Source organism: Alexandromys fortis, unplaced genomic scaffold (genome assembly GCF_014885135.2).
Source record: "Alexandromys fortis isolate MF-2015 unplaced genomic scaffold, M_Fortis_MF-2015_v1.1 scaffold_68, whole genome shotgun sequence".
NCBI classification, from domain to species: domain Eukaryota; kingdom Metazoa; phylum Chordata; class Mammalia; order Rodentia; family Cricetidae; genus Alexandromys; species Alexandromys fortis.
The window spans coordinates 3,485,347-3,513,261 of NW_026067948.1; the positions used below are offsets into that span (position 1 = coordinate 3,485,347).

General features: G+C 42.0%; 1 protein-coding gene across 1 annotated transcript in view; it reads left to right on the top strand.

Annotated features, from left to right (window-relative positions):
• Tnni3k (TNNI3 interacting kinase) overlaps nucleotides 1-27,915 on the top strand; it is a 210,929-nt gene that overhangs the window by 11,447 nt on the left and 171,567 nt on the right. The window contains exons 4-5 of the mRNA XM_050149480.1: nucleotides 943-1,040; nucleotides 8,146-8,256. Of these exons, the coding sequence (XP_050005437.1) occupies nucleotides 943-1,040; nucleotides 8,146-8,256 (209 nt within the window). The remainder of the gene's footprint in view (nucleotides 1-942; nucleotides 1,041-8,145; nucleotides 8,257-27,915) is intronic.

The window sequence follows — 27,915 nt, forward strand, 5'->3', positions numbered from 1 at the left end:
AACTAAGTAACTTGCTTTGCCTGGAAATCAACAAATGTTTTGTAATAATAGGCAGCCAGTCAGGGATTGGGCTTAACGGAGGGGCCCTTAAGACATCCCTTTACATATGATCAGACAGACCCTTTACTATAAGAAACAGGAGTGCGTGTGAAGAGGAGGAAACACCAAACATAGACTCTGACAGGGGTGCTGGACACAGTCTTTAGCTGCTGTACTTCACTTGATTTTACAAGGATCCCAGCCACTTCAGTTGGGTCTCAGCATATGGTATCACCTCTATAAAGCTAAGGGATTGTCAAATGGAAGCTGGTATTTATTTATTATTCAAGCTGAGCAGAGCTGGATGCAGTAGTGGAGCTGCCTTACTAGTGGACTGATGGTCCCTTGAGTGCCAAACCCTGGGAACAGGCTCATCTTCATGTCTGCTCCTTCCCATGGGAGCTGGTTGCCAGGAGTAGCTTCTCCTGCAGAGGAACCTCACAGGATCCCAGTCACTGGACTGTCACCTCTGTTCTCAACTAGAGGTTTATTAGATGATGGTTTTATTTTGCTTGGCATTTTTTGAGACAAGGCCTGCTCTGCAGTCCAGGCTAGCCTCAAAATTTGTGGCAGTCCTCCTGTCTCAACTTCCCGGGTGCCGAGATTACACACATCTGCCACCCTGCCAGTTACATTCCCAAGTTAAAACTGTGTGGTGTTGAATCAAACAAAGCCCGTGAGCCAAGTCTCTCACAATGCGGAGCATCCGTGCAAAGCTGCATACGTGCGATAAAAACCCGTGGTGAAGTAACACTGCCAACGAAGAGAATCGCTGAGGAATGGGCTTGAATGGTGGGCTGACATTTTCACACGTCAGGATGGCATTTATCCTTAAGTCAAAGGGAGACATGATGTCGTTCAGTCCGCCCCAGCAATAAATCAGCCTTTGTTATTTCTCTCTAGGCAACAAGTCACACATCCGCGCCCTTATGTTAAAAGGGCTCCGTCCATCCAGACTGACGAGAAACGGGTTTCCAGCGCTCCACTTGGCAGTTTACAAGGTCTGCCATTTTCATTCCTATAGACTTTGTTAAGGACAGCATGGCCCTGATCTCTACTCCACCCCAAGCAGGCAGAACTGGCATAGAATGAGGAGGGCACCCTGGGATATTCCGTGTTGGAAGTGACCCTCCAGACTGTCATAAATGCACACTTATATGTGTAAATAATATAAGTCACTCTAGTCTTAGCGGTTTTCCCTCACTTGGCCACCCGAGTGTTTGTTTTACAGAGAAAACAGTGACACTCAGAGTGAGGTCCAGTTAATCAGAAAAGTGAGTATAATCTACCACAGTTGATCCAAGCCCCCAATCCTCATAGCTGTATTGAATATTTGTTCTTCCTCAATTTCATGCAGACTTTTATTCCAGTTTTTGTGTACAGGTCTGGGGAGAGGCACTTGTTTGCTTGGTCAAAGATTGCTCTGCCCTCTCTAAACATCTAGGAGATTGCATCATGCTGAAAGAGGGCCTCATTTCCCCCACTGGATTCTTCTCTTTCTTTCTTTCTTTCTTTCTTTCTTTCTTTCTTTCTTTCTTTCTTCCTTTCTTTCTTTTTTTGAAGGTTATAGTTGCTTTATTTTAGTATATTGAACTTAGAAATACTAGTCAATATCCATTTAAATTATTATTAGACTGTCATGGAAATTCATGTTTGCTAAAAGATAACAAAATTATATTGAATTGATCCAAGAGTCAGGAGCTAGAAATTCTGATGCAATTTAGTTTGCAGGTCTAACCCTCATGGTAAAAGTAAGTATCTCCTCCCACACGTACAATACTAAAGCAAATGGTATCCTAGCTCCTTCAGGGGCCTCTTGTGTTCCTGCCATGGTACCATCATGATCACAAGATCAACATTTTCTAACTTAAAGTGAATTTCAAATGGAACTAAGATTCATGTTATAATTGCATATCCTGAAACATTTCTTATATTATATAGACATGTCCACAAGCAGATTAGTAGGTAGACATAGTATCAATTATTTTTATTAATACTAAACAATAGTAATAATAACAAAGAAAAACTCTCAGACTCACCCAGAAGCATGGAAAGAAACAGAAATCCCATTCCTGAAGGCTAATCGTTGAAATGTCAGGACATGTTATTTCTTCCTACAGGGTGACTTTATTTTTTTATATAATGTGCTTAGTGTCATGTGATTACTCTTTCTTAATAACTTCCCTTTGGAGTCACTGCACTGTTGTGATAAATTATCCTAGACTGAGTGGCTAAATGACGGACATAAATAACTCATAGTTTTGAGACTAGGAAATCCTTGGTCAAGGTGCAGGCAGATTTGCTTTGGGGCAAGGCCTTCTTCCTGGGGACAGTCTTCTCACTGGCTGTGTGGAAGAGAGAGAGAGAGAGAGAGAGAGAGAGAGAGAGAGAGAGAGAGAGAGAGAGAGAGAGAGAGAGAGATCTGCTCTTTGTCCACACCTTTGAGGACAGTGATCCCACTATGAAGAGAGAGAGAGAGAGAGAAAGAGAGAGAGAGAAGGAGAGGGAGAGGGAGAAAGAGAGATCTTTCTGTTCTTTGTCCACACCTTTCATGACAGTGATCCTACTATGAAGACCCCCACCTTTATAACATACTCTAAATAGACTTCTAAATCTAACTACTTCCAAACACCTTCATATTGAGGGTAAGACACAAACATTCAGTCTTGACATTCTCTTATTGGACTGTGTATGAGTTTGTCCACCTGGTTCTTCACCAGAGAGGACATGGATGATCAATGAAGCCTGTGCAGGACCTAGCGAGTATCTTGACCTTGCCGCATGCAGTCCTTGATGCTCATTGGCGCGACACAGCTTCACAACTGCTCTCAGCCGAGCCCCTGAGCTTGCTGGCTATGGTTGCATCTTTCCCTCTGTGCTTCAGCTTTCCTATCTCCATGGCAGAGTGAACACAGAGGGAGGGCTGTAGGTATAATGCACAGAGTGCTGTGAGCATGTGCAATGCACTTAGACTCACTCCCTGCCTCACCTCTTCTCCCCAGAGAAACAAAAACTGAAGCAAACATAACTATCTGTTTTATTGGGTGATTTGGGGTTTTACAAGGACAGAGCATATTTAGTCCTAGCAAAATAACTATTATGTGGGAAATAGTAAATAAAATTAACCGTTATTGTGCAATTTAATTAAAAAAAAAACAAGTACTAAACACTTTGTATCATCCATTTTACACAGAAAATAAAAAGAAAAGGGTCTTGGCATATGGTTTGCAAGCTCAAAGGGATGAGAATCGCATCAAAGGTGTCAGCCTGCAGTTAGATTTCCTCCAGTGTTCTGTAAAGGCAACATTCCCCTATGCAGGCATTTGTCCACATACCTACTGAGCAAACAATCAGCTAACAAATAAAATAGGCTCTTTGGAAACAAATTCATATGCAAATATTTTGACACGTGTACTTCAGATGTGGCTTGACTGCAAATTTGATTTACAAAAAACTCAGAAGAAGACAAAGAAAAGAGTCATTTCAGGAGAGCAGCAGTAAATGTCTCCTTCCTAATGGAGTCAGAGTGCTTTCCTGGAGAGAATTCCAGTCCCACAGAGCAAAGCAAACCAAGCCAATCTAAGTTCTGCCACGTCTCTGTGCTGCTTAAGTTAGCAGTATGAAATGTGTATTTTCTGCACAGAAATTTTTTGAAGATATGTATCATTTTGTGAGGTCTGATTTCTTGAAACTTAGTTGCTTAGTGGTTAAGTTCATTAAATCACCTCACCTGGCTGCAACAGGCATCTCCCTGTTCTAAGCTCTAAGCAGAGAATGAAGTTTCTTTTCCAAACCCTTCTCCAAGCCTCTGAATATCTAGTTTTTATATTTTGATACTGTGCGCCCCTAAAATGAATACAGATGTTGGAAAGAAAACATTGAACCTTGATATGGTTTGGAAGAGGTCAATCGGAATTCCAATGAACAAATACTGAAAGACCAATGACTGAGCCCCAGCCACCCGCCCCCAACAATGCACAGGAAAATCTTCCCATGACAGATCTTTAGTGGTTCAAAAGCAGTAGTTTTTTAATTCAAGTCTTTTCCCAGCATTTCATAACTTACAAGCTGATATCAAAAAAATGATAGTTTTTTATTTTGTTCCATTGTGTACATCTCTACCAAGATCTCCTTGTAAATCATTTTACATATTTGTTACAAAGGGGAGGGAAGTGGAGAAAGGGCTCTGGGTTTTTCTACAAAGCCAGACCTTTCGAAGACCTCTGAGGTTCCCACAGGGTGTGGCAAACTGGTGCCCTCTGAGCTTTTCATCCTGATTCAATCTTCCTTCTTAGCACATCTATTTTATTAAGAAGTTGAGAGTTTTGTTTCAGCAATCTCAAGATACAGAACCCAGAACTAGTGTCCCGCAGCTTCCAAAGGCTCTTCTCATACCGGAGTTACTCAGCCTTCATTCTTGACATCACAGATGAAATATGCCTGTAGTGAGGGTATTTTCTACTCCAGGCAAAGCATTCTGGGGCATCCCCATCTTCTTTCCTAAACACGGCCCTAGTCATTGCCCTCATTAACAGTTTTGACAACCAAAAAGACAATTCAATCCCAAGACGAGAATTAAGAACCAATGATTTAGAGAAGAGATTAAAAGATTCATTAACTTAAATTGATTTTTAATAAATGTTGTCTTTCTATTTGTACAAATGACTGGACTAAGGATTGTGTTTTTTCCCAAATGGGAGTTTGTCAAGAGAGTAATATCTCTGAAGAAGAAAGGGAAAATAACTAAGAGAAGAAATCCCATTTTTTTGGCATACGTAACTCAAATTTCCAAGTAACGATGACTTTTTAAAACAGAGTTTACAAATGGACACCAACTTTAACTAAACATTTACATTCACAAATTGGATCAACCACTAATATACAAATATTATCTTCCTTCAACTCTTACATCAGGCAGCTTTATTTTCTGGAGGACCTTCTCTCCCAAGCCTGAGTTAGCTGAGTCTCTTACATTTTTCACAGTCATGATATGAATCCCTGGTTCATCTCTGCACTTATTCTATGCTCGGGCTCACAGTCTCCAATCCGCGTCTACAGTGATAAGACAAACAAATACATGAATGTTAGGAAATAAGGCAAACCAGGACGGGGACCAACCCCGAGAATCAGGCTTCCTGGGTACTAATGAAAAGACGGAGACTGGCACACTGTGTGAGGGGCTCTTCCCCACTCTGTCCCAGTTCAGCTTCGTATGTGATCCCATGCACTGCATCACGGTAAGATAGCTGGCAAGGGCTGCATCCTTCCCCTGTGTGCTACAGTGAAAAGCTCGTGACAAGGGCTTGACCGTGTGATGGAAAGGACTTGGGAGTCAGAGACTGGCAGTGGCATGGTTCAAAATAGCAAGCTGTTTGGAGCACGCATACCTGAGCTCAAATCCCATCTCTGGCTCCACCTAAACTTACAGGAAAGAGGCTCCCTTTATGACCTGGGACCTGGGATGCCTATAGGGATGGCTGAGAAGCGGCATCCAAGGATTGAAACCTTCAAGAAAATGATTTCCAGGCACCCCTTCTGAAGTAAAAGACAGAAGCAAGACTGGGGAGGTGGAGATCACAGCAAAGAACTGGGCAGATCTACACTCGCCCTTGAGAGAGTGCGGAGCAGACCTACCCATAGGAACTGCTGACTGGCCCTCTTTAGCTCCATAATGCTTCCCAGAAGATCAGAAAATAAAGGCAAGGATTGAGAGGACATGCTGTGATCTAAGAAAGTTGAGGTGTTTGCTGGGTGGAGAGAGACAGGGTTGGTTTGTCTGTTTGTCTGTTTGTCGGGCCTCTTTTCCTGTGGTTCATTGGCCACCAGGCTCCAAAGACCAAGGTAGCAGAGGTGGCATGTGGCGCTTTGTGAGTGTGACAGAAATAGCCTTCGGGGAGTCTGCGTCACTGATACAGCTCAGCTTTATTCCAGAGGGGAAGCATAAGGACGAGAGCATCACCTGTAGCATCGCCGAAATTGTGTTTGTCAGCAGGATACTACCAGACAGCTGGGAGCACAAAACCTAATTATCTCTCAGGGGCAGCAGGGGAGCCTTCAGACACAGAATCTGTGGCAAAGGTCATGCTTGAGACAGGTCAGGCATCTGGGCTTGAGGACACCTTGTAGAGAAGGTCGAGCCTCCCAGCCTAGAGACATTATCCAGGTAGGGAGTCCTCCACTTTCCAACAAGTCCAGAGAGCTGTCCTGACATGGCAGACTGTGTTGAAATAGGAGTGGCGGGGCTGCATCCCCAAAACCCCGGCCGCTTGCTAGCTCATGCCCGAAATAACAACACACAAACTGTATTCATTTAAAGAACTGCTTGGCCAATGAACCCTAGCCCTTACAGGCTAATTCTCCGCACCTGGACTAGCCCATTTCTAATGATGTGTGTAAGCACCCCAAGGTGCGCTTACCGGGAAGATTCTAGCCTCCATCCATCATTGCATCTACCTGGGAGGGCTGAGCATGGTGTCCCTGCTCCAGCAGAGCTGTCGGGTCTCTCCGCGAGCAGAGCAGAGTCTGACCTCACTTCCTCTTCCGCCCAGAATTCTATTCTGTTCACTCCTCCCATCTATGTTCCAAGCCACAAGGCCAAGCAGCTGGTTTATTATAACTTAACCAATGAAATCAACAGATTGATATATGACACTCCCACATCACTAGACTGAAACCTTAAGTGCAGGGTATTCCAATGTCTATTTACATTGCAGCGGGAAGAGCCCATGTGTTCCAGTTAGGTTTTATAGTTAACACAATTTAAGGTCGTTTGGGAAGGGGGGACCGCCACTGAAGAACTGCTTCCACCAGGGTGGGCATGGCCATGTCTGTGAGAAATTGTCTTGATTGATGTTTGATGTGAGAAGGACTAGCCCAGAGTGAGCGGCACCATCCCTAGGCAGCTGGGCTTTGGGTGTATAGGAAAACAAGCAGAGCAAGCCAACAAGAAGCACTCTTCCATGGTTCCTGCCATGAGTCCCTGTGTAAGTTCCCTCAAAGATAGACTCTGGCCTGGAAAAGTAAGATAAAACCCTCTTCTCCTCCCAGTTACTTTGGTCACAGCAACAGAAAAGTCAGCTAGACCAACAGGCTTTGCTCTCCACGGTCTTTAACCTTCCTGCTAGAGCAGCTGGGTGGAGGCTAAGTTTGCAGCATGATTTTGCTATTTAAAGAGCTTTGCCTAAGTTTTAAACTCTGAAATAACATTTTTCTAAACCTTCATATGTATGATTGTGATAATGTTAAGGCATTAACTTAGTTTTCAGCTATGGAATTTAATTAGAATATTTAGTTTGAAATTATGGAATGTAGTTCATAAATGATCCTGTCTTCTAAAGATTCCTCTTTCCTGCCATTATATGTATCCAAAAGCCACGTACTACAGACATTGAGATTATGGATTTGTTTATTTATTTATAAAGACTTGAACATGGAGAACTTTGGATTTCTACTGACATCTTGGGTTTTGTGAATACATGACCTGTCACATCACCCTTGCATGTTCTGAACCAAATTTAGAAAATACTGACCTATTCTGTTTATATCCCACGATGCCATTGTACACTGAAAAAGCAATTGCATAACTACCATGAAATCCCAGAGTAGTTGTGGTTTGCTTTATATTGGTCACATTTTCATCTTAGAAGAAATATTTCTTCTTCATTCTTAAAAGAAGAAAAATATTGAACCTTTACACTCTTCCTGTGAGTTTTTGACCTCTTTGAGGGGGTCAATCTTAGTTAGTGGGAAGTCATATTTGTTGGCGTGGCCTACTTGACCTCTTTGGGGGTTAACCTGAGTAACTAGGAAGTCATATTTGCTGGCGTGAATTACTTGTAAGATTGATGTTATTGCTGGAGCCTTGCCCTAGGCGGGAGCTCTTTGCACCTTTCAGGGTTATGTGCCAGGGTTGATTGCTGCTGCTCTACTGTGCCGTTTGTTCTTACACTGCCATCACCTGAGCCGTTCTGCTCACTAATATGAGCTTGGGACAGAAGTCAGACTCAGGCTTTCTTTGAGCATCTAAGCATCACCTAACCAATGAACCAGCACAGCTTCCCCACCTGCTGTTAGTGGAAGAAACACTCCAGTTGTATCTCGTTACAGGATAACCCGGAACTGATCACGTCCCTCTTACACAGCGGAGCCGATGTCCAGCAAGTGGGCTATGGTGGCCTCACAGCCCTCCACATTGCTGCCATAGCTGGTCACCCAGAGGTGAGTCTTGCCTCCCTCACCTGAGAAGGAAAAAAAAATGTTGCCGTCTTCTTAGTTGTGTGAAACGCAGGGTTTTCAGAGCCGAGGAGCTGTTTTACTTTTTATTTAATACTGAACATACTCATTTGCTGTCATTTACTCTAACAGTCAAATTCAGCTACGTAAATGTGATTTTCTACTGAGTTCAGCTCATTATATAACATGTTCTCAAACATTAATTAATATTAATATGTCTGGGTGTAAGAGGTGTTGCGCCGTGATTAGGGGTAAATGCTTTGGATTCAGGCAGCTCAGCCTCCTCAGCTTTCTCTTCTAACTCTGAGGAAGTTACTGACTGACGCTCATGACCTTTTTTCTTTGTTTGGAAACAGTAATAGAAGGGTTGGGGTGTAGCTCAGTGGTTGAGTATTGCTCACATACGCAAGGTCCTGGGTTCAACTCCTGAAAAACATAAGTGTAAGCTCCTCACAGGTTTTAATTAAATTTTCCACCCAGAATACTCTGAAGATTGCTTCCTACAGAGTGAAGAGAGATGCAAGTCTGTTCTCTACTCTACCCGCTTATCCATTATTTGAAGAAACGTTTATTAAACACAAATTACACCCCAGACTCTGCTCTGAGTGCTGAGCTGGCAGGGCTAAGACAGCAGACCACATCTCCATTCAGTGCAGCAGGTTTAGAAACAAGAAGCCAGACAGCGAAGAAGAGAAAATAATCTATCATTTCAATTACCAGGGAATGCTACAGAATGATAGGATGGAGAAATAGGGACCGTGTACGTAAGATCTATATGAAAGAGTCTGAAGGACAGGGATGCTGACAGAGCCCGGTGTGAAGAAGACAGCCTTGACGGTGGAGGAGCACAGGCTAGAGAGCTAACACAACTAAGGCCCAGAGCGGCAAGAGGAGCCACAGCAACCACAGAAGGGTGTGCTGGATGCAGCATCAGATAAAGCCACGAGGACTTGTCCGGATCTTGTCTTAACTTTGTCAACGTATTAAATTTTAAACAGACTACTATGACAATATCTGGTTAGCTTTACAAATAGCCAAGAGTATTTCTTATTGTCCCTGCTCAATTCGATATCGTGTCTCCTGAGAGAAACTGCCTCACAATTACAGGTTAAAGATCTGTCTGGAATCTCGGTCACTGTTTTCAAAGTCCCATTGCTTTCATAGTCTACTAAGAAGTAGCAGATCATAAAGCTCTTTAAAGTAATAAAGATGCTTTCTACCTCCTTATTAAATAATTGTTTATGAAAATTATCATGTTCTGAATTACACTGCACCTTTTTCCAGGAGTGTACAACCCCTCAACCAAGTGTGAACAGAGTTCACAAATAAAGTCATTATGTAATATCTATGGAATACATTTGAGCCGTATCTCCTAAAACACCACTCAATCGGTCCTCGCATTTAACAGTCTCTTGTCAACAATAAGAGGGTTTCCTTTATGCTATGCCTTCTCATTACTATAAGACCTTACTCACTACAAAATTAGCCCAGAGGTCTAGAGATGTCGTAAATATACAGAGTCAGTTTTGCACTACTGATGGGGAGACAAAAATCTCGGTAAATTCACTTCAATGCAGTTTCTTCTCCCCCATACAAAAAGAAATTCAGCTAGAGTGATAAATATTAAGATATCTGAGTGGAAGAACTGGGGAGTGGATGATGCCCTCCCCTGAAAGTCAACCGTGAGCCCCAGTATTTGAAAGGGGTGCTCAGCAGGCTGCTCCCTCACAATGACTTTATAGGCTGTTTTTTGGGGCTATGGATTGGGCAGAGAGAAAACGTTGCACTGATGTCACCGCTCAGGGAAACTACTGAAATATTGCAGGAAGGTTTCTACCCATGTGAATTTCTTGGTGTGTTACCCAATGCTCCTCCTTACCCAGGGTACAAACTTTAATGAATCCTATGGTCAGTAACTGACTGTTCATGAAACAGGTTCAGACATAACATCTTTGTTCTTCTTACATACTAACTGAATTATTGATCAGGTCAAAAACAGGGAAGTGAAGCGCTGTTTACAAAGAAACAAAACAAAGCAAAAACCCTAAAATCACCATCTTCAGTTGTAAATTTTTGAGCGAGAAAGGCAGTTCAGCAGTACTCTTGCAGAGAGGACCCGAGTTCTATTCCTGGCATCCACATCAAGCAGTTCACAACCTCCTGTAACTCCAGCTCCAGGGGATCTGATACCCTAGGGCTCACACATATGACCTGTGCAACTGGACACATGTGCCATTTGCTCACACAGACATTCATAAATTAAAATCCTAAAAGTATATTTTAAAAATACAAAGTTTTGTAGCTTTCCAGAACTACTGTTACTATTCCAGAAATACTGACTGTATTCAGTGTATTCTGCTCTGGGACTGCATGAAAGAGTCAGCTACTCCAGTGTGCTGGTTTGGGGACAAGTTTCCAATGGAAGGTTGCAGGATTCATGTCTCGGCCTCTCCTTTAGTGTGGCTTCCCTTCCTGAGTTTTTAGTTAGCCACAGTCAGCTGAAGTTCGGAAACACTGCATGAGAAATTCTAGAAATAATCATTAGGGTTAGACGAAGCTTTATTATAGTGTATTGCTGTAGCCTCTCCATCTATTGCATTTTCTAATTACTCACTGCACTTAGTTTATAAGGTAAAGCAAACCTCACCATAGGCATGGTTATCTAAAACAGCCATGTGCATAAATTTCAGTCCAGCCCACGGGTGCCACAGCACTCACCTCCTGCGAATAAGGGATGCTAACGTTTAAACTGGCAATTAACTAATGGAGAAGTTTCCTTTGACTATATGTTTTTTTCAAAGTTTTATGTGCAGAAATCGTAGCAGAAATAATAACAATACCTGAAAGCTAAGTTATGCTGAGGTATAGAAGAATGAGTTTGAAGAGGATCTTTAGGTCAGAGGGCCCCCTGGTGTGCGAGGGAGCTGGGAAAGACAGCTGTCCCTGTCCTGAGGAAAGCCAACGGGGTGAAATTCCGGGGGTGACATGGTGCTGAGTGCCGTGGGTACCACAGTTTCTTTACTAAGACAGGTGCAGGTAGGTACACACTGCTCTGTTTTCCTCTTGAGGCAGTGGGCGAGGTGATGGCACTGGATTATGAGAGGTCTTGCATTGGTAGTGAAGGCCTTCATTGTCCGCCTCCTCTGTGAAACAATGCGTGATGCCGAGCCTGACAGGACTCTCTGTGTCCACACATCAAATTCAGACCTTCCATGAATGCCCCTGGTGTGTGTGGCCTCCTGTAATTGTGGATTCCGTTATACAATTCTGCAATGAAATTTCCATTGACTTGGGCAGCTGTCTACTTCAATGATGAAAGACGGCACAGGCTGCGGGTTCTCAGACATGTGGACTGCAAGCTGAGGCGAAGATGAGAATTTACTGTGCTGTAAACGGGAAGAAAATATCGGTTGTCTCTGGCTCCAATATTTCTCTGATTTATCCATCTATCAATTCATATGCATATATTGATTCTTTCAAGGCCCAAACAATCAGTAAGCATGCCCTGAACCCTCTTCTCCTTGGGCACGGGAATGGACATTCATCACACAATCTCTTGAACATGGAAAATAGAGGCGATAGCTTAGGTTTGCTATTTTTCTGTTGTGGCTGCAATGTGCTCTTCAGTCTCTTCTGAGAATAGCTAATGTCAGTATCAGTTTGCACAATGAGGAAACTAAGGATTAGAAAGTTGAATGAGGATCACTGTGCGGGGAATTCAGATAATGCAGACGTTAACCAGGAGAGCTTCCGTCTGGTAATGGTCAAATCATAGCTCTCACCTTAAGGGGAAGAAGAACCAATTTATGCTGGAGCCGTTTTGAGTGCCCATGGCCCAGGAACACACATTTGAGTCACCCCGAATTCCACATTCCAACACTGGATCAGTTTCTATAGTTTTATAAAACAAAGGAATTCATCGATCAAGTTAAATTGTAAAGGCATTGGTGGGTACAGCAGCGAGGCAAACACACTGAGATTGGAGCAGCAATTTTTTAAGCCCAAGACGCTATTTGATGATCATCTTAGTGTTCTGCAGAGTAAATAGGTTCTAAGAAGTTTTATTTCTTATTATTGGATGTTAGGGCAGAGTGGGACAAGGACCAGCTTTCCAGGGGGCTAACAGTCACCCAAGATAAGGGAATTACTCTCTAAAGGTGCAAGATTCCAACTTCTTTACAGTCCTGGAATTCCCGTTGTTCTACAGACACAGACTTTTTACAGTAGTTTTTTTGGACACAGCTGGACACAGCTTCTTTTCAAGAATTTCCATTCATATAACCCAATTTCAAAGGCACGTAACTAAATGGGGGAGTATTCCACAGTGACTCATACTTATTATTAAAACAGGACTTATCTTCACAAAACACAAAGAAAATGAAGTTCAAGAATCACTACACCAACTATTAAGACATTGCTGACTGAATCAAAGAGAAATTTACAAATGAAGTTCAAGAATCACTACACCAACGATTAAAGCATTATTGACTGAAACAAAGAGAAATTTACTTGGTCCTTAGTTGTCTGAGTAGAAGGACCCAGTGAGATATAATACACACACACACACACACACACACACACACACATTGAGAGAGACTCACACATATATACACAGAGAGAGAGATACACACTCACAGAAAAACACAGGCACACATACATATATATACACACTAACACACATATATATAGAGATACACACGTACATGGATGCACATACATAAGAACACACAGACACACACATACACAGGCACGCAGTGCTCTGTTCCTAATCATTCAGCTCTACAGAACATTGTCTAACTGTTTTCCCTGCAGTTCTTTCTGTATCTGTCAGTAGACTGATCAGTCACCAGTAGCAGTTACTGGGCAATAGCAAACAAAAGAAGATGGCAGTCAGGATCCCATATACGATGTGACGGTTGGGGGGCTTGCTTGTCAAAGAAAGCCATAGGTACAGAGTGACCCGCGAGGAGAGGGGAGGACATCACATTCACACTGAAGGTCTTCTGCCCTGCACTTTCCCCCAGCAAAGCTCAGAAGAGCTTCCAGTTATTTTGGAATTTACGTCTGGTTTCAAGGAAATGTAGCTGACAGTTTCTCAATCCATCTTACCTAAGTCATCCCAGGGTTTCCGTGGACAGTTTTGTTTATCACAAAGCTCCCAGTGCTCTCCGCATTATTTCTCTTGTAATGGGTTTAGTTTTCTCCCCAGAGACCTAGACAACAGAGATCTTAAATTGCGATGTACATCTATATCTCCACCTTGCTCATAAGTTCTCCTTTGTGCTGATAAATCTATAGTGTAACGGGACCATAGCTGCCTTCAGCATCTTGTGAACTTTATTTGAAATCCAAACAAATAATAAAATAAAACAGTTGAAAACTTAACTCATTGAGGGGATATCTGTGAGCTTTGAGCTGGAAGCGGATGGGGCCACACCCACCTGCTGCAGCCTCTTCCTCCCTCTTCCACAGCTGTGGAAGAAATGAAGACACCCACTGACAGCTAGTCTAAGAATCCATCTATAACCTCCTCACAGGTACCTCATCCCAGGAGAGCAGAAGGCACCCTTACGCTCACTTCCCCAAGGAAGTTTACTGGCCCTGGCTCCCAGACTCACCTACCACCCAGGAATCAGAGGGAGTCTTGCTACTTCCTCTCTCCGTGACCCGTAAGAAGGAACTCTTACTTCGTCCCATGGGACTGAACTCTCTTCTGAGCCCTCACTTTCTCTCTTAACACAGCGTTAATAACAACCAATAAATCTCTTACCACAAAGGACATTCTGCCTCCATGTCCCTCTTGATTCACAACCGAAGACCTTTCAGTAACCTTGTAACAAATACACAAACATAAGCCTCCTTGGGAGTTTTCTCCTCATTTTTATCGGGCAAGGCCAACCAAAAAAAAAAAAAAAAAAAAAAAAAAAAAAAAAAAAAAAAAAAAAAAAAAAAAAAACCAGAAACTCAGAGTAGCCTGGCAAGCCATTGGAGACGACGAAGTTAGTAATTAGTAAAGCTGACGTCCTCGTGGAGGCTAACTACCCTTTTCTCAGTCCAAGAATGGCTCTGTCATCTCACCTGACAGAAGTGCAAGCTTGGGGCATGACAGGCGGAAGCAGAGCACACGTCAGGAAAGCAGTCTGTTTATGCAGACCTGAGTCTTCACAACGAGGCTTTATGGTACCCTGGTGTCTCTTTAAGACCGTGATATGTCTCGGTTATGCCTTGCAGATTTAACACTTCTGTTGTGCAAAACCATACTGCACAAGTCAGTGTTGCTTCAGCCTAGCCACAGAGTCTGGTCGATTCCTGACAATCTGAGTTCAGAGCATGAAGTAAGATCTGTATTCCTCAGATGTCAATTCGTCTTACTGACCCTCCTATTTTAGGTACTTCCCAAAGATTCAAATTTATGAGACACTGCCCTAGAATTTATTAGGATTGGTGAGATTCAAAAGAGACATCCAAGGGAATGAATGCTGGGGGAAGTACCTTTAATTGCCAAGCCACGGGGTAGGAAACTTTGGATTTTTCATGCTTGGTATGTAGGTGGGGACATTCTCACAGTCGCTACGATCTCATCTCTGCATTTGCCTCTGCAGTAGCTGTCTCTGTCCCAGGCTCCTCATCTCCTAAGAACAATAGTCAGTGGTTTAGAGCTCACTTCATAACCACATTGTAACTCAATTACTTGCTAAATATATAATTTCTAAGTACAGTCAAACCTTAGAGTATGAGAGGTTAGGGCTTCAAGATATGAGTTTGAGGTAAGCACAGTTCAGACCCTAGCAATCACCTTATCAAATATGAGAATTCATCTTACGTGGGTATTTTAAGAAGAGTCTCTCTCACAAAGACACTAAAATAAACCCAAATATTGTTATTTCACACAAACACTAAAATGGGCCCAATTATTGTTATTTCATGGGGTGCTTGTATGGACTGCCAATTCTTTCTTTAAAAAAAAAAAACAGATCAAAAAATAAACCCTAAATTTCTCCATGAAATTTGAACCCTCTAGACCACGATAATTCAGATAGAGACCAGCGTGGGCAGTGAACTCTGTTCTCACATACAAGTTATTCTTAAATATCACACCAGTGAGTCTCATCAGTTGTCTGATCCCCATAAGCCAGAATTAATTGTACATATTTCTGTGTGTGTTTTGAGCCATCACTCACTGATGGCAAATCTGACATCCCTTGTGTCATATGGTTATCTTATGAAGATAGACCTTTATTGAACATACCTTCTTAAATAGCTAAAACCCAATTTAGGAACACTCTGTCTTCTGCGGCATTCAAAAGTGCTTTTCTCATAAGTTGAAACCAGAGAGTCTGTGTTCCCAATTATTGCGTCCCATGCTGCAGCATCTTCCTTTATTAAAGTAGGGGCCACGTCTTGCTGTCTAGGCATTTGGTCTGGAGATTGAGACAGGATAATAGGTTATGCCTCATAATTGGCTTATTTTAAACTCCCACCGGCAAAGCTTCAAGCATTTAACATTTGTAAGACTGAAATGAGAGAGCCCTAGCGTTCACTGAGACCTTTGACATGGCCTGCATTAGCTACTATTAGACAGTAAGTATTGCTTTGGGCGTGACATAGAAGGACACAAGCCAGCAAGGCTTTATGGGCTAATAAAAATGTAAATGAGATGTTAATCAGCTTGCTACCCTGGGAAGTGACGAAAGAAACATTACCTGAGAAATTAGATTCAAAGATTATGGCTAATCAAATCAACCCAAAATGAGACATCCTTTGTAACCAGTTAATATTTTGTGAAAATCTGCTTCTCTCCCAATTTTTCTAGGTGCTAATACTGATCCATACGTTCTTGGTCCTCTTTACATCCTACAAACACAGGTATGATACATACACACATGTACATACACACATGTGTAGACACATACACACACAAACACACATGTGATCATAAACATACACATATGCACACGTCATATACATGTCCATAAGCATACCTACATGCACATGCACACACACATATGCACATGTGTATACATGTGTAAATATGCACACACGTGTGCACATACTCACACAGTCTGTGATATATCAGCAAAGTAGAAATAATCCTTCTAGCTGTTGATCATGCAGCCACAGAGAGTTCAGTTTTCTCTACCAGACCTTTGAATACTGTAGTAGACACTCAGTTCTGTCCCACTCCTATCAGGAATGATAGTCACTGGGACGGCTTACAGGAGTCAGTGATGAAACACTTGGACCTCTTAAGAGCATCCTGGGACTAGTTCTCCATAGTTCTCTCTGAAATGTCTAGACAGCCTTCAGAAAATCACTGAGATTGAGACAGATGAGGTAAAAGTCTAGAGCACCATGTCAGGCTCTCCACAGCTGTTATCTGTCAGGGCTTCTCTCTTCTGAGTTGTTCCTCAGGAGCCTGTGTTACCTCGACCTCCTATTAGTTCTTGTGCAATGGTGTATCAGGCAAGTCAGACATCATAAACCATGCTCTCCAACTGCTACACCAAACCTTCTGCAGCTACCCTGACAAGCAGCTCCGTGGGACCTTTGTAGGACATAAAATGTTGACGTCTTTTCCTTTTCCCTGTGCTCTCAGAATTGCTGGATTCTAACTCTCTCGGCTCCAAAGCAAGCCTTCCAAGAACCATGATATTTCCACAACCGAACTCATGAACGTAAACCCCTCACCACAACACGATACCTATTGAGCTATCCAGGAGATGTGGGGAAATTTTAGCAAGATAAAGACAACAACTGGAAACATTGTCCAGAACGTTCCCAGGTGTTCATTTCCTCTGCATTCACAATGGAGCAATGCCCTGGTCTATCAGAATGCTTACATTCCACTTAATCCTAAAACCTCCTGAAAAATTTTAGGTTCAAGCAAACAAGATGTTGGGAAAAAAAATTTCCTGCCTGACAGAGCCTTGCCAATCCAACACCCTGGCTGGACGACCCACCTCTTCTTCCTTCGTAGCTAAGAGCCTTCATGATTGTTATTTTGCATGACTTGCTGTGAATGAAATTAACTCTCCCTGTGTTAATGTTGCCTGCATTCATCATAGTGAAGTTGTTTATGCTTTGCTGCCTAAAACTCCTCAAAGCCTAGATAAAAAGCTGTATTTACCGTAGCTGGGTCCCTCTAGCCTGAAGTATTTCTGTCTTCTAATCAAGGACATCATTTTTGCTCCCTTTCTGCTAGCATTTAAGCCTGCTTGCCTCAGAAACATGGCTTGTTTGGGTCCTTTATTGCATATGTTTTGGAGTGTTTGAGTGGTGTCTGTAAAAAGGTCTTCATAGATTTCACAGGTTCAGGTAATAGGCCTTTGTGTCTATTAGATTGTTGTCCTTACTTTCCTGTTCTGAGACAGAGACCATGAGGGCCAGTCTTGAACTTATGATCTTCCTAACTCAGTCTACTGGGTGCTGGGTGCTGGGATTATAGGCATGCACCATCATTCCTAGTTCTACGGTAGATTTTTAATAAGTGTTTGCTAAGTGACTAAACTTATGATTACTGAAGTGTTTTAGAAATTATACAGGATGGAGAAAATTGTTTGTCTTTTCCTTAAAGGCAGAAAAGATAGATTATAATGACACTGTTCATGAAGAAGGGAGTGTATGAAATCATACGCAATTTTCATAAATACCTTCATACATATTAATCTTTAAAGAAAACACAAAATGCAAGTGAGTATCACAGCATGTACAAAGAAAATACTCAAGTGACATTCAGGATGGAACAATGGTAATTCCATATGCTCATTCCCTCACAGAAATATCAATCTGAACAACCATTCATACCAGAAAATACCTTCTCAAAATCTTAGGGCTCCAGGGGAGCTGTTTTCACATCAGAGTGGAGTGCTGCATTAAGAGGGAGTCAAGGAGGACAATTCCATAGTTCATATAGTGGGGAGAATAACCCACCCCAAAACCCAGTCACAGTCAGTACAACATAGGAGAGATACAATCCATGTAGAAATGCAAGATGGGGGCACCTCCTCTTCACAATAAACCTCAGTGGCAGCATAATCCAGCAAGCCATTGTGCTCCCAAGTTCCCGTCCTGCCCCAGTGCCAGGCCGTCTTCTCCAAACTTCAGGTTCAAACCCAAAGGCCAGATGAAGCTTCAGAGATTGAGGCTCCATCATCACCAGGATTTCTAGTCCTAGTCCTAACAATTTTTATTTTAATCTAACCCTAAAGCCAGGATGTCTCCATTAGCTGAATTTTCAAGTTTAACCAATACACCAAGCTTCTGAACTATTTCAAGATGCATGTCAGCTATTATAGGCCATGATTCCAGGCTGACTTTTGGAGATCCAAATTCTAACACCCCTTAACGCATTATAGGTCAGGACATTAGGCCTGTTCATGTAGACCCAAGCTCTAATCCTATACCAGTTGGCTTGGATTTCAGACACAGCCCTAAGAAGACATGGACGGACTATGGACACTTGGGGACCAAGGCACCAAGTCTGTTTATATACTGCCTGCATAAATACTAGCAGAAATCCTCATGATGATCTAACCAGCTTGCTGGCTATCCTAGAATCCTTAAGCAGGCTGAAGTGTTAAGGATTTCACACTTATAAGTCGTTCCTAAATCCCAGAAGAGATGCTATTTCTATTAATATACATGTATCACAAAGCCACAAGGACCACAGATTATCACAGACTGTGATGCTCCAAAAGCAACAAGATAAAATCTCCAAGCAGACACTAACGAAACAAACATCTACATGCTCCCTGATAAAAACCTCAAAATAAGCACCTTAATGAATCTGAGAGTCACCTAAGAAGAGTTATGAACAACCAAACAGTAAAACAAAAACTAAACTCAGAGTACCAAAAGCTCACCCCAAAAACCCAAGAGCCAAATAGAAATGAAGGAAATCAAGGAACATGGTGACTGAAACAGACAACGTTGCAGAGAGATTCAGGAGCTGATGTGAAAAATTCTTCAAGTTCAAAGACAAGTCATTTGAAACCAACTAGTCAGAGGAGAAAAAGGAAAGAAAAAAAACAATGAAAAAGAGAAGAAAGCATATAGTTCTTTAGCAATGCTGTGGTGTGCACCCAGACATGCATAGAGGAAGTCTAAAAAGAAAGAGAAAAACAGCCTATTTCCAGGAATAGTGGCAGAAAACTAATCTGGAGAGGAAAAAGATAATTCCTACCCCCCCAAAAAAATCTTAAACAGAAAGAGATGCTAACTCAGATAGTTTAAGAACCAAACTCTAAGAAATCAAGGGGAAGAATGTGGTCAACACCAGAAGGAAAGCAACATTCTACATACGAGGAGAGACCAAAGGTAGTGCTGCCTGAACCAAGGCTCCAGAACACATGAAGGGGAAAGGCTGTTTTATCAATACACTATGTGGAGAAAACTATCGATTTACATGTAGAGGGATAGGACTGGAACCTTGAAACCATCAAAAGGGTGGACTGCAGATATGGCTCAGTGGATATGAGTATTTGGTGTTCAACAAGACAGTTACATTTTCCTCACCCACATCATGGGGAGACTCACACCATGTAAACTCCAGCTCCTGGGAATCCATCATCTCTGTACTCTGCAGGCACCTGAATTCCTGCACATATACTAGAATACAGACACACCCACCTACACAAGTTAAAAGTAATATAGCAAAAATAAAAGAAGAAGAAGAATTGGGCTGTGCTGGCAGACGCCTATAATGCCAGCAATTCTGAGACAGAGACAGGCAAATCTCTGAGTTGGAGGCCAACCTGATCTATAGAGCCAGTTTCAGGACAGTCGGGCCTGCACAGAGAAACCAAGTCTTGAAAAACAAAAGCAAAAGACAAAAACAAAACAAAGCTTACACACAAATGGTAAAAATCAACTCAAAATAGACTGGACTTATTCTTTAAGATGCGACACTGAAAAATTACTAGAAGAACACATAGTTAAAATCTTAATGCATTTTTATATAATCTCAGTGTGGAGGTGTGCTGATATTTTATTTGTGCTATAACAAATGAATCTTGCCTGGAGATGAGAATGCAGACCTAAGCCACCAGTTAACCATAGAGGCCAGGCGGTAATGGCACACACCTTTGAATTGTAGCAGCAGGAGGAGGAGGAGACAGAAAGATATGGCTGGGCAGAGAGAGGAATCTAAGGTGGGAGGCAACAGGAGCTCACCCCTTTTGGTTTGAGGATTTTGTAGAAGAATGCTAGTGGCTGCTTCTCTGAACTTTCAGCTTTCACCCCCTAATATCTGACTCTGGGATTTTGTTATTAAGACCAACTAGAATTTGTGGTGCATAGAGGGAACAGAATTAAAATTAGCAAAGGAAATCACACCAAAATAAAATAGTTGAGAGAAAGGAAGCATTCCCTGACATAGAACAAGACATTTGCTAACCATATAGCTAATGAGAGGCTAGAGGCTAATATCAAAAATTAATAAGAATCTCAATCAACTTCTTAAATGACCAATAGATACACCAAGTTAGAAATAAGCCAAACACTCAAATAATAATTTTTTTAAAGAAGAAATTTAGATGACCTTTATATGTTGACAGGGGTTTCTGTCCCTCCTGGTCCCACAGCTTTTAAGTCCCAAAGAATCACACAGAAGTCTACATTAATTATAAACTGATTGGTCTATTAGCTCAAGCTTTTTATTAATTCGTTCTTACATCTTATATTAGCCCATTATTCTTGTCTATATTAGCCATGTGGCCTGGTACATTTTTTGACAAGGCAGTTACATCTTGTGTACTCTCTGTCTGGGTGACAACTGTGAACTGAAACTTTCCTCTTCCCAGAATTCTTGTTGCCCAACCTCTACTTCCTGTCTGATTGCCGCCCCACCTATACTTCCTGCCTGGCTACTGGCCAATCAGCATTTTATTAAAAATAATACAAGTGACTGAATAAAAGATCATTGTCCCACAACAAAGTATTTATGTGAAACCAATGACAAATATATAAATTAGCTCAATTATAATGTCATTATGTCACACTGAACAAAATATTTATGCTTTGTTTGTCACTACACCTTAACGAAGCCATAATCTATTTGTTTTAAGATATAACAAGAATTTGTTTAGCAAGATGTGGAAAAGGTATAGGTTAGTGGAAAGCAGACCAAGCGGAAAGCTCCCAGCTTCATCTGGCACATAGGATGGTTTTAAGAAGAGCATAGCAATACATTCTTAATATATATATTCCCCCAACGAAGTAGTCAAATACTTAAGTGGATGTCTTTGGGGTAAAGAAATAGGAAAGAGACCTAAAAAATCCCATTTTTACAATTGACTTGTAGAGTCTCCTGTCATTTTGAAGTATGGCCTAGGGATTGCCCTGAAATTCTCTGTTTAAAATCTACCCCATTTCTTTCCTTTCCTCTAATATACTTTTGACCTCCTTAAAACAGGAGGAGGAAACTTGACATCACCTAACTTTCCCCTAAAAAGACACAGTAACTGGGTTTGAATTGTTGACCTCCAAGTCTGTCACTCCATGGGGAACATCAGTCATCCTGGAGGTCCGCATGAATCTCTCTGGGATGTGATGGAAGAAGTTTTCTCACCTCCATTCCAATCAATAATGTCGTTAGTTTAACATGATTTCTCCCTAGCGTAAAATCTCTTCTGTCAAGCAGCCTCCTCACTAACAGCCTGGCATCCAGTATAAACTGTCAAGGGAGACCAAGATTTTGAGAATGAATGTGTGTGTGTGTGTGTGTGTGTGTGTATTTCTTCAGTAACTGCACACTTATAGAACTTCATTAAATCAATCTTTCTCTTCAAATTTTGCATCTTTTCAATCAATAAGTTGCTCAACTAAATAGATAACCTTCAAATTAATGATGCTGAAAATGGTGTAAACACTCTGGTCCAACAGGGGAGAGTCACTAGTTTAGAAGTGAAGAGGGTACACCGGAATAACAAAAGCTTCTGAAAATCTAGACCCAGCTCTGAAATGATAAAAGATTACAGTAAAAGACTCCAGATTTTCTCTGTAGATTGATGTCTCATCCCCCCGTCCCCAGCAACACCTTTAAAGTTTTGTAGGCATTGCCAGAACAGAAGGCCTTTGCATGCACCCGGCAAAGTAGGCACCGTCCACAGGCTAAGCACTCGGAGCCCCTGAAACACAAGAGGCTCAGATGTATGTTCGTGGAACATTGTTTACCTGACACAGTCTGCCATGTTATACTTCGTATCTCCCTACTGCGACAGACTGCTGACTCTGCCTTCAATGACGGTGACATTTCAATGTAAACATTATTAACACACTGGTACTGGGGTTTATTTCACTACAAATGGGAGGTAAGGTCAGAGAGACTTAAAATACTTCCTTAACTAAAACAGACAAAAATCTAAGAATTCCATCCACTTCAGTAAAGGTCGTGTTCTAGTCTTCTCATAGCCTTCTTGCATGAATCAATATGTGTTAGCTGATGTGATTCCAAGACAAACAGGGCTTGCTTGAAGTTTTCTTCGAAGACCTCAAGCAGCATTGCCATCCGAGTCACAAAACCAGCAGGCCACAAGCATAAGAGCAATGACATGAACCAGTGGACTAGAGGAGAGGGCTCCAAACTCAGCTCCCAGAGTTACAGACTCCTGACCTGTGGCAAAGTTATCTAAAATGCAGCTAGATAAAAGGCCCCTGCTAAGCAAGAGTGCTGACCAAACTGGTTTCCACATGTCCAGGATGAAATGAAGCCTCTTCTCTCCCATCCTAAATGAAAAAGTGATTCAGAATTGATCAAAGACTTTAATTTAATTCCAGGAATGCTGAAAGTTCTCAAGAAAAACACTTCAAGGCACAGGAGTAGGCAAGGACTTTCCTACAAGGAATGCAATACTTCAGGAAATAAAACCAACAATTGACAGGAGGGATTACATAAAATTAAAAAGTTTCTGTGCAACAAAGGCAATTGCAGAGGGAAAGGGCATCCTTCAGGGCACGAGGGAATCCTTGCGGGCTACACATCCGACAGAGAACTAATATCTAGACCCTTCAAAGAAGTCAGACGTTGAGAAACCAAGCAACCCTGCCGATGAATGCAGTAATAAAACAAACAAACTGTTCTCAAGAGATGAGAGGCAAACCACCAATAAACACGTGAAACGGTGCTCAGCCTCCTTATTCCTCAGAGAAATGCAAATTTAGACGTTGGGAGCCCATCTCAGCCCAGTCCAAACGGCAGTCATTAAGACACGGAAGGGTCAGAGAGACGGCCCAGGACTTAAGAGCACTTGCTGCTCTTCCAGAGGAGAGACCTGACTTTGGTGTCCAGCACAGACTTCCCTGTAAAACTCCAGTTCTGGGATGATCTGATAAACTCCGGTCTCTGCGGGCATCTCCACGCATGCTGCCCCTGCTGCCATGTGCAGTGTGCAGGGATCCTCACTCTGCACAGGGCAGTTTCTGGTTTCCACGTGGTTTCTTTCCTTGTCCTTGCCATCCTTCTTGCACTCCTTACTTTGCACTCCTTAATTACGAAACATTTGGGGAGGAGCTGGGTAGTTCTTCTACAACTAATTTCTAATGTGACTCCCCTGTGGTCCGAGATTTCAGTTTGAATTGCAACAGCTTTGGACTTTAGAACGACTTGCTCCCAGGCTCAGCATATGGTCAGTTTGGCAGATGTTCCTCCATGGCTCTGCACTTGCCACCAGGGCCCATTTTTCTGAACATGGAGACCAGTTACTGACTGGTCCATGCGTCTCCTCTATCTGTTAATGAGGCAGCTGCTTTAGACCCCCGCACTGTAGAAGTGGATGACTGTTCCCTTTCAGTTCTCAATGCTTTGTTTCTATTTTGGGCTCGTGTTAATGAGGTGTGCATGATATATTGCAGAACTGCCTTGCCTTTCCAGTGAAATTAGCTCTTGGTCATTATAAAACGTTCCTCTTTATTGCTCATCCCCCTTGCCTGAAAATCTGCTTCTTCTCCCAGCAGGGTCATGGCATGTTAGACACTCTGTTTGATGCTTTTGTTCCCACATTTCCATTTATTTTTAATTAAGGAGCATCTCTTACATTTTGTGAAGATTAATAACATTTGAGCTTTATATTTGACTTCATGGATATTTTTGTGTTAAAATATTGTTTCAATGTCTGATTTTTAAAAGCTCCCTGTATTCACTTCCTACCTTAAAGGACTCCGTAGTAATAAATGACAATAAGGAACGGCAGCTTTAAAATACCCGGTGGTCAGCCTAGGCATTCTTTACCCACTAGAAATCTGATATAAACCACCTCTCAGAGTATACTCGAATTTGCCAATTTCCTAAATACTGAGGAATATCTTTGAACACTTTTAATGATTTTTTTATTTCTTACCTTTAGATGTATTCTTTCTTAATTCTTTAGGAATTTAAACTATTTTAAGTTATTACTGTTTTCAAATACAGTCCACATTTTTTGGATTAAACATGCACCCAATATTTTCTGTTTTCTCCTATGTCCCTACAATTCTTAGAATCATTTTGTATCCGCCTAAAGAATTTTCTTTATTATTCCCTTAAATAATTTTCTCCTCTAGGGCTTCAGGGATGGCTTAATGCATAAGAACACTTGCTACTCTTGCAAAAGATGGGATGGCTCCCAGCACCCACAGTGTAGAATTGGTTACCCTTGTCAGCTTCCACAGACACAAAACACACACACAATGCACATATATGTATGCAGGCACAATGCTCATACCCACAAAATGAAAGTAAGTATAATGTTTTAAAATTATTTCCTCGTGTGTATATAGGCTAAACATACACTTTCTGTTGTGGTTAGAAAATGACAATTTTCACCACGAGAGTTTTAAATTTAAGTCTATGAGTGTTTGCCTGCCCATTTGCGTACGCACCAAGGGCTTGCAGTGTCGGCTTAGGCTAGAAGACTGCATCAAATCCTTGGGCTCATTGCCACAAGCTGGTACCTCACCTGCACTCCTTGTGTGGTGGCTGAATGCTCCGCCCCTGACGTTTCCCACAGTCTCTGTAGGGGAACCCAGATCCCTAACTCGACAGTGTCTGGGGAGGACAACTGTAAAGGTAATTAGGTTGCTTGAAAGAGTCATCATGAAGCCGAGAAGAAGATCCCTACGAGAACCTGACTTTGTTAGCACCTTGATGCTGGGCTCCCAAACCGCACCATGTCTCTCTCTCTCTCTCTCTCTCTCTCTCTCTCTCTCTCTCTCTCTCTCTCTCTCTCTCTCTCTGTGTGTGTGTGTGATAATCTTTATCCATATTTTTATCTTTAACCATACTTTATTCACCTGTGGATGAACAGCTAGGTTGCTTCATATCTTAGCTGTTGTGAACCCTGCTACACTAGACTTAGGGTGCACAATGTTTTCAATATATTACTTTCATTTATTTTGGATTGGATTTTCTCACAACAAGCTAGAGTAGTCATATTTCTTATGAAGTGCCAAGGGGTTACAAGTGTTTCTATTTCAATAAATAAGTCAGAAGTTTCATGGCCTTTTATGACCTCAAGAGCTACAAAGCACCCCCACCGAACTCTATTAATCAAGAAAATCAAAACCACTTGGTTTTAAAGGGAGGAGAAATTTTCCCTACTTCTCAGTGGTGAGTGTCAAACAAGTTGTTACCATATTTTTAAAGTCTCTATCATCTGCCCTTTAACTCTAAATTATTTACTCCCCAAGGGAAATACACCTACCCATTCTAGCAGACTCATCCGAGAGCCTCATGCTGATACAGGCTCTTGTCAGGTCCAAGGAAGGTGAGGACCCCAGAGCTCCAACCCTCTGTCATGTCGTGTCTCAGTCTGATTCTGAATTTATTAAAGAGGAGAGCTGCCTGTCTCTAACTCACCCAGCACACAGGGGAACACACACAGAAATCCACAGTCGAATGCTTATTTTAAAGGCAGAACCCAATCTGCTGCCACTAAGACTCAAATATCCCAGTCAGGAAGAGCAGTAAGAACAAGGATTGCTAGCAGACGGTTTCTTGATCACTTTCAAAGATTTTGGATAGGAATTATAGAATCATTCTTATATGTGAGTGCATGTGTGATTTTTAGGATATTTGCTTGCACTGGTGCAGGCTGTCATTGTGCCTGCTTGCACTACTACAAACCGGATGAGAGCATGCTTACACTATTGCATGCTGGTGGTGTACATGCTTGAACTGCCATAGGCTTGTGATGTTCATGCTTGCACCATTGCAGGCTGGTGGTGTGCATGCTTGCAACATTGCAAGATGGTGGTGTGATGCTTGAACTTCTATAGGCTGGTAGTGTGTATGCTTGCACTAATGCAGGCTTGTGGTGTGTTTCCTTGCATCAAGGCAAGCTGGTGGTGTGCATGCTTGCCCTACTGCAGGCTGGTGGTTAAACACTTCAGCACAATGTGTATTGTTTCTCTTTCGGCTGTGAGAATTAAATCATCCAGATTTTATAGGTATCATAAATCTAGGCTGCGTTAGATCCTAGAGCTCTGATTAAACCATCCTATACTGCTTTCCCTTCCTTCAAATCTTCAAGTCATATTATGGTTTCGTATTTTCCAAGTTTGGGACACAAAAATGGAGATCTTTCTCTAACATACTATGTTGACCATACTTTCCCGTATTTTAGGAGTATGAGTTTACTTTTAGTAAACCGTCCTGAAAGTCATAAAAGCAGTAGAACCCAATGCCTAATCAGAGTTCATCACAGATTTCAGCAGTTTTCATCTCGGTTCCGAAAGAATCAGAACACACTCTCCAGTTTATAAAAGGGCATCAATGTTTCTTCTAATAATGTCATAAATAAGACAGCCACTGACAGATTTACTGCTGATATGTGTTTAATTTAAGCGTGTTTTGGAACATAAGATAAGTGCTGAAAGAGGCCGCCAGCCCTGAAGAGATGGATGGCCTGGAACTCCACACATCACTCATTTTAAATTAAGACGCGATATTATTCTTTCTGAGTTATATCGCAAGTGGAAGGAGACAGAGTGAGGTCCTGCTCTTCAGAGGAGAAAATAAGCCAGAAAAAAACCTCTCCCAAAGCATGGATTTAATGAAACATGTCAAACTTCTTGCCACTGTAAGCATAGCAGTCCTTGCCTGAAGTGTGTGGGCAACAGGGACGTCCATGTTTTCTGCCCAGGCCGACTGATGTTTGCATCTTCACGACAGAATAATTATTCTATGAGTTTTGCTTTCAATCACATGATTTATCAATTCATCAGCATAATTCTGCTCCTCTTTGCTAGCTTGTCTTGCCATTAATATGAGTCCAATTTCTCATCAACTTGGATGTCAAGTAGACTTTGGCAATGTGAAAAGCATTTTCTGTTAGATTTGCTCACAGCAGATTTTCTTTTCCCAGTCTATTGTGAAGTAAAATATAACACATACCAGGCCACATGTTGTTGAGAAATTATTTCTCAAACTTGCCAACAAACCAGGTATTTTCTGAACAGTTCTTATTGGCTGTCTCTTTATTTTCCCCGGTCCTGATGTTACCGTTGGGAGAATGGTGTCACCCTCCTGGATATGGGCACATTCAAAGTGGAGCAGGCAGCATACTCAGATTCTCACAGGCATTGTGGCAGAGGGTGAATGTGGGTGAGTCTGTCTGTCTGTCTGAACCTCGAGGCTTAACTTAGGGTGTGTAGGAGACATTGGGTATTGGA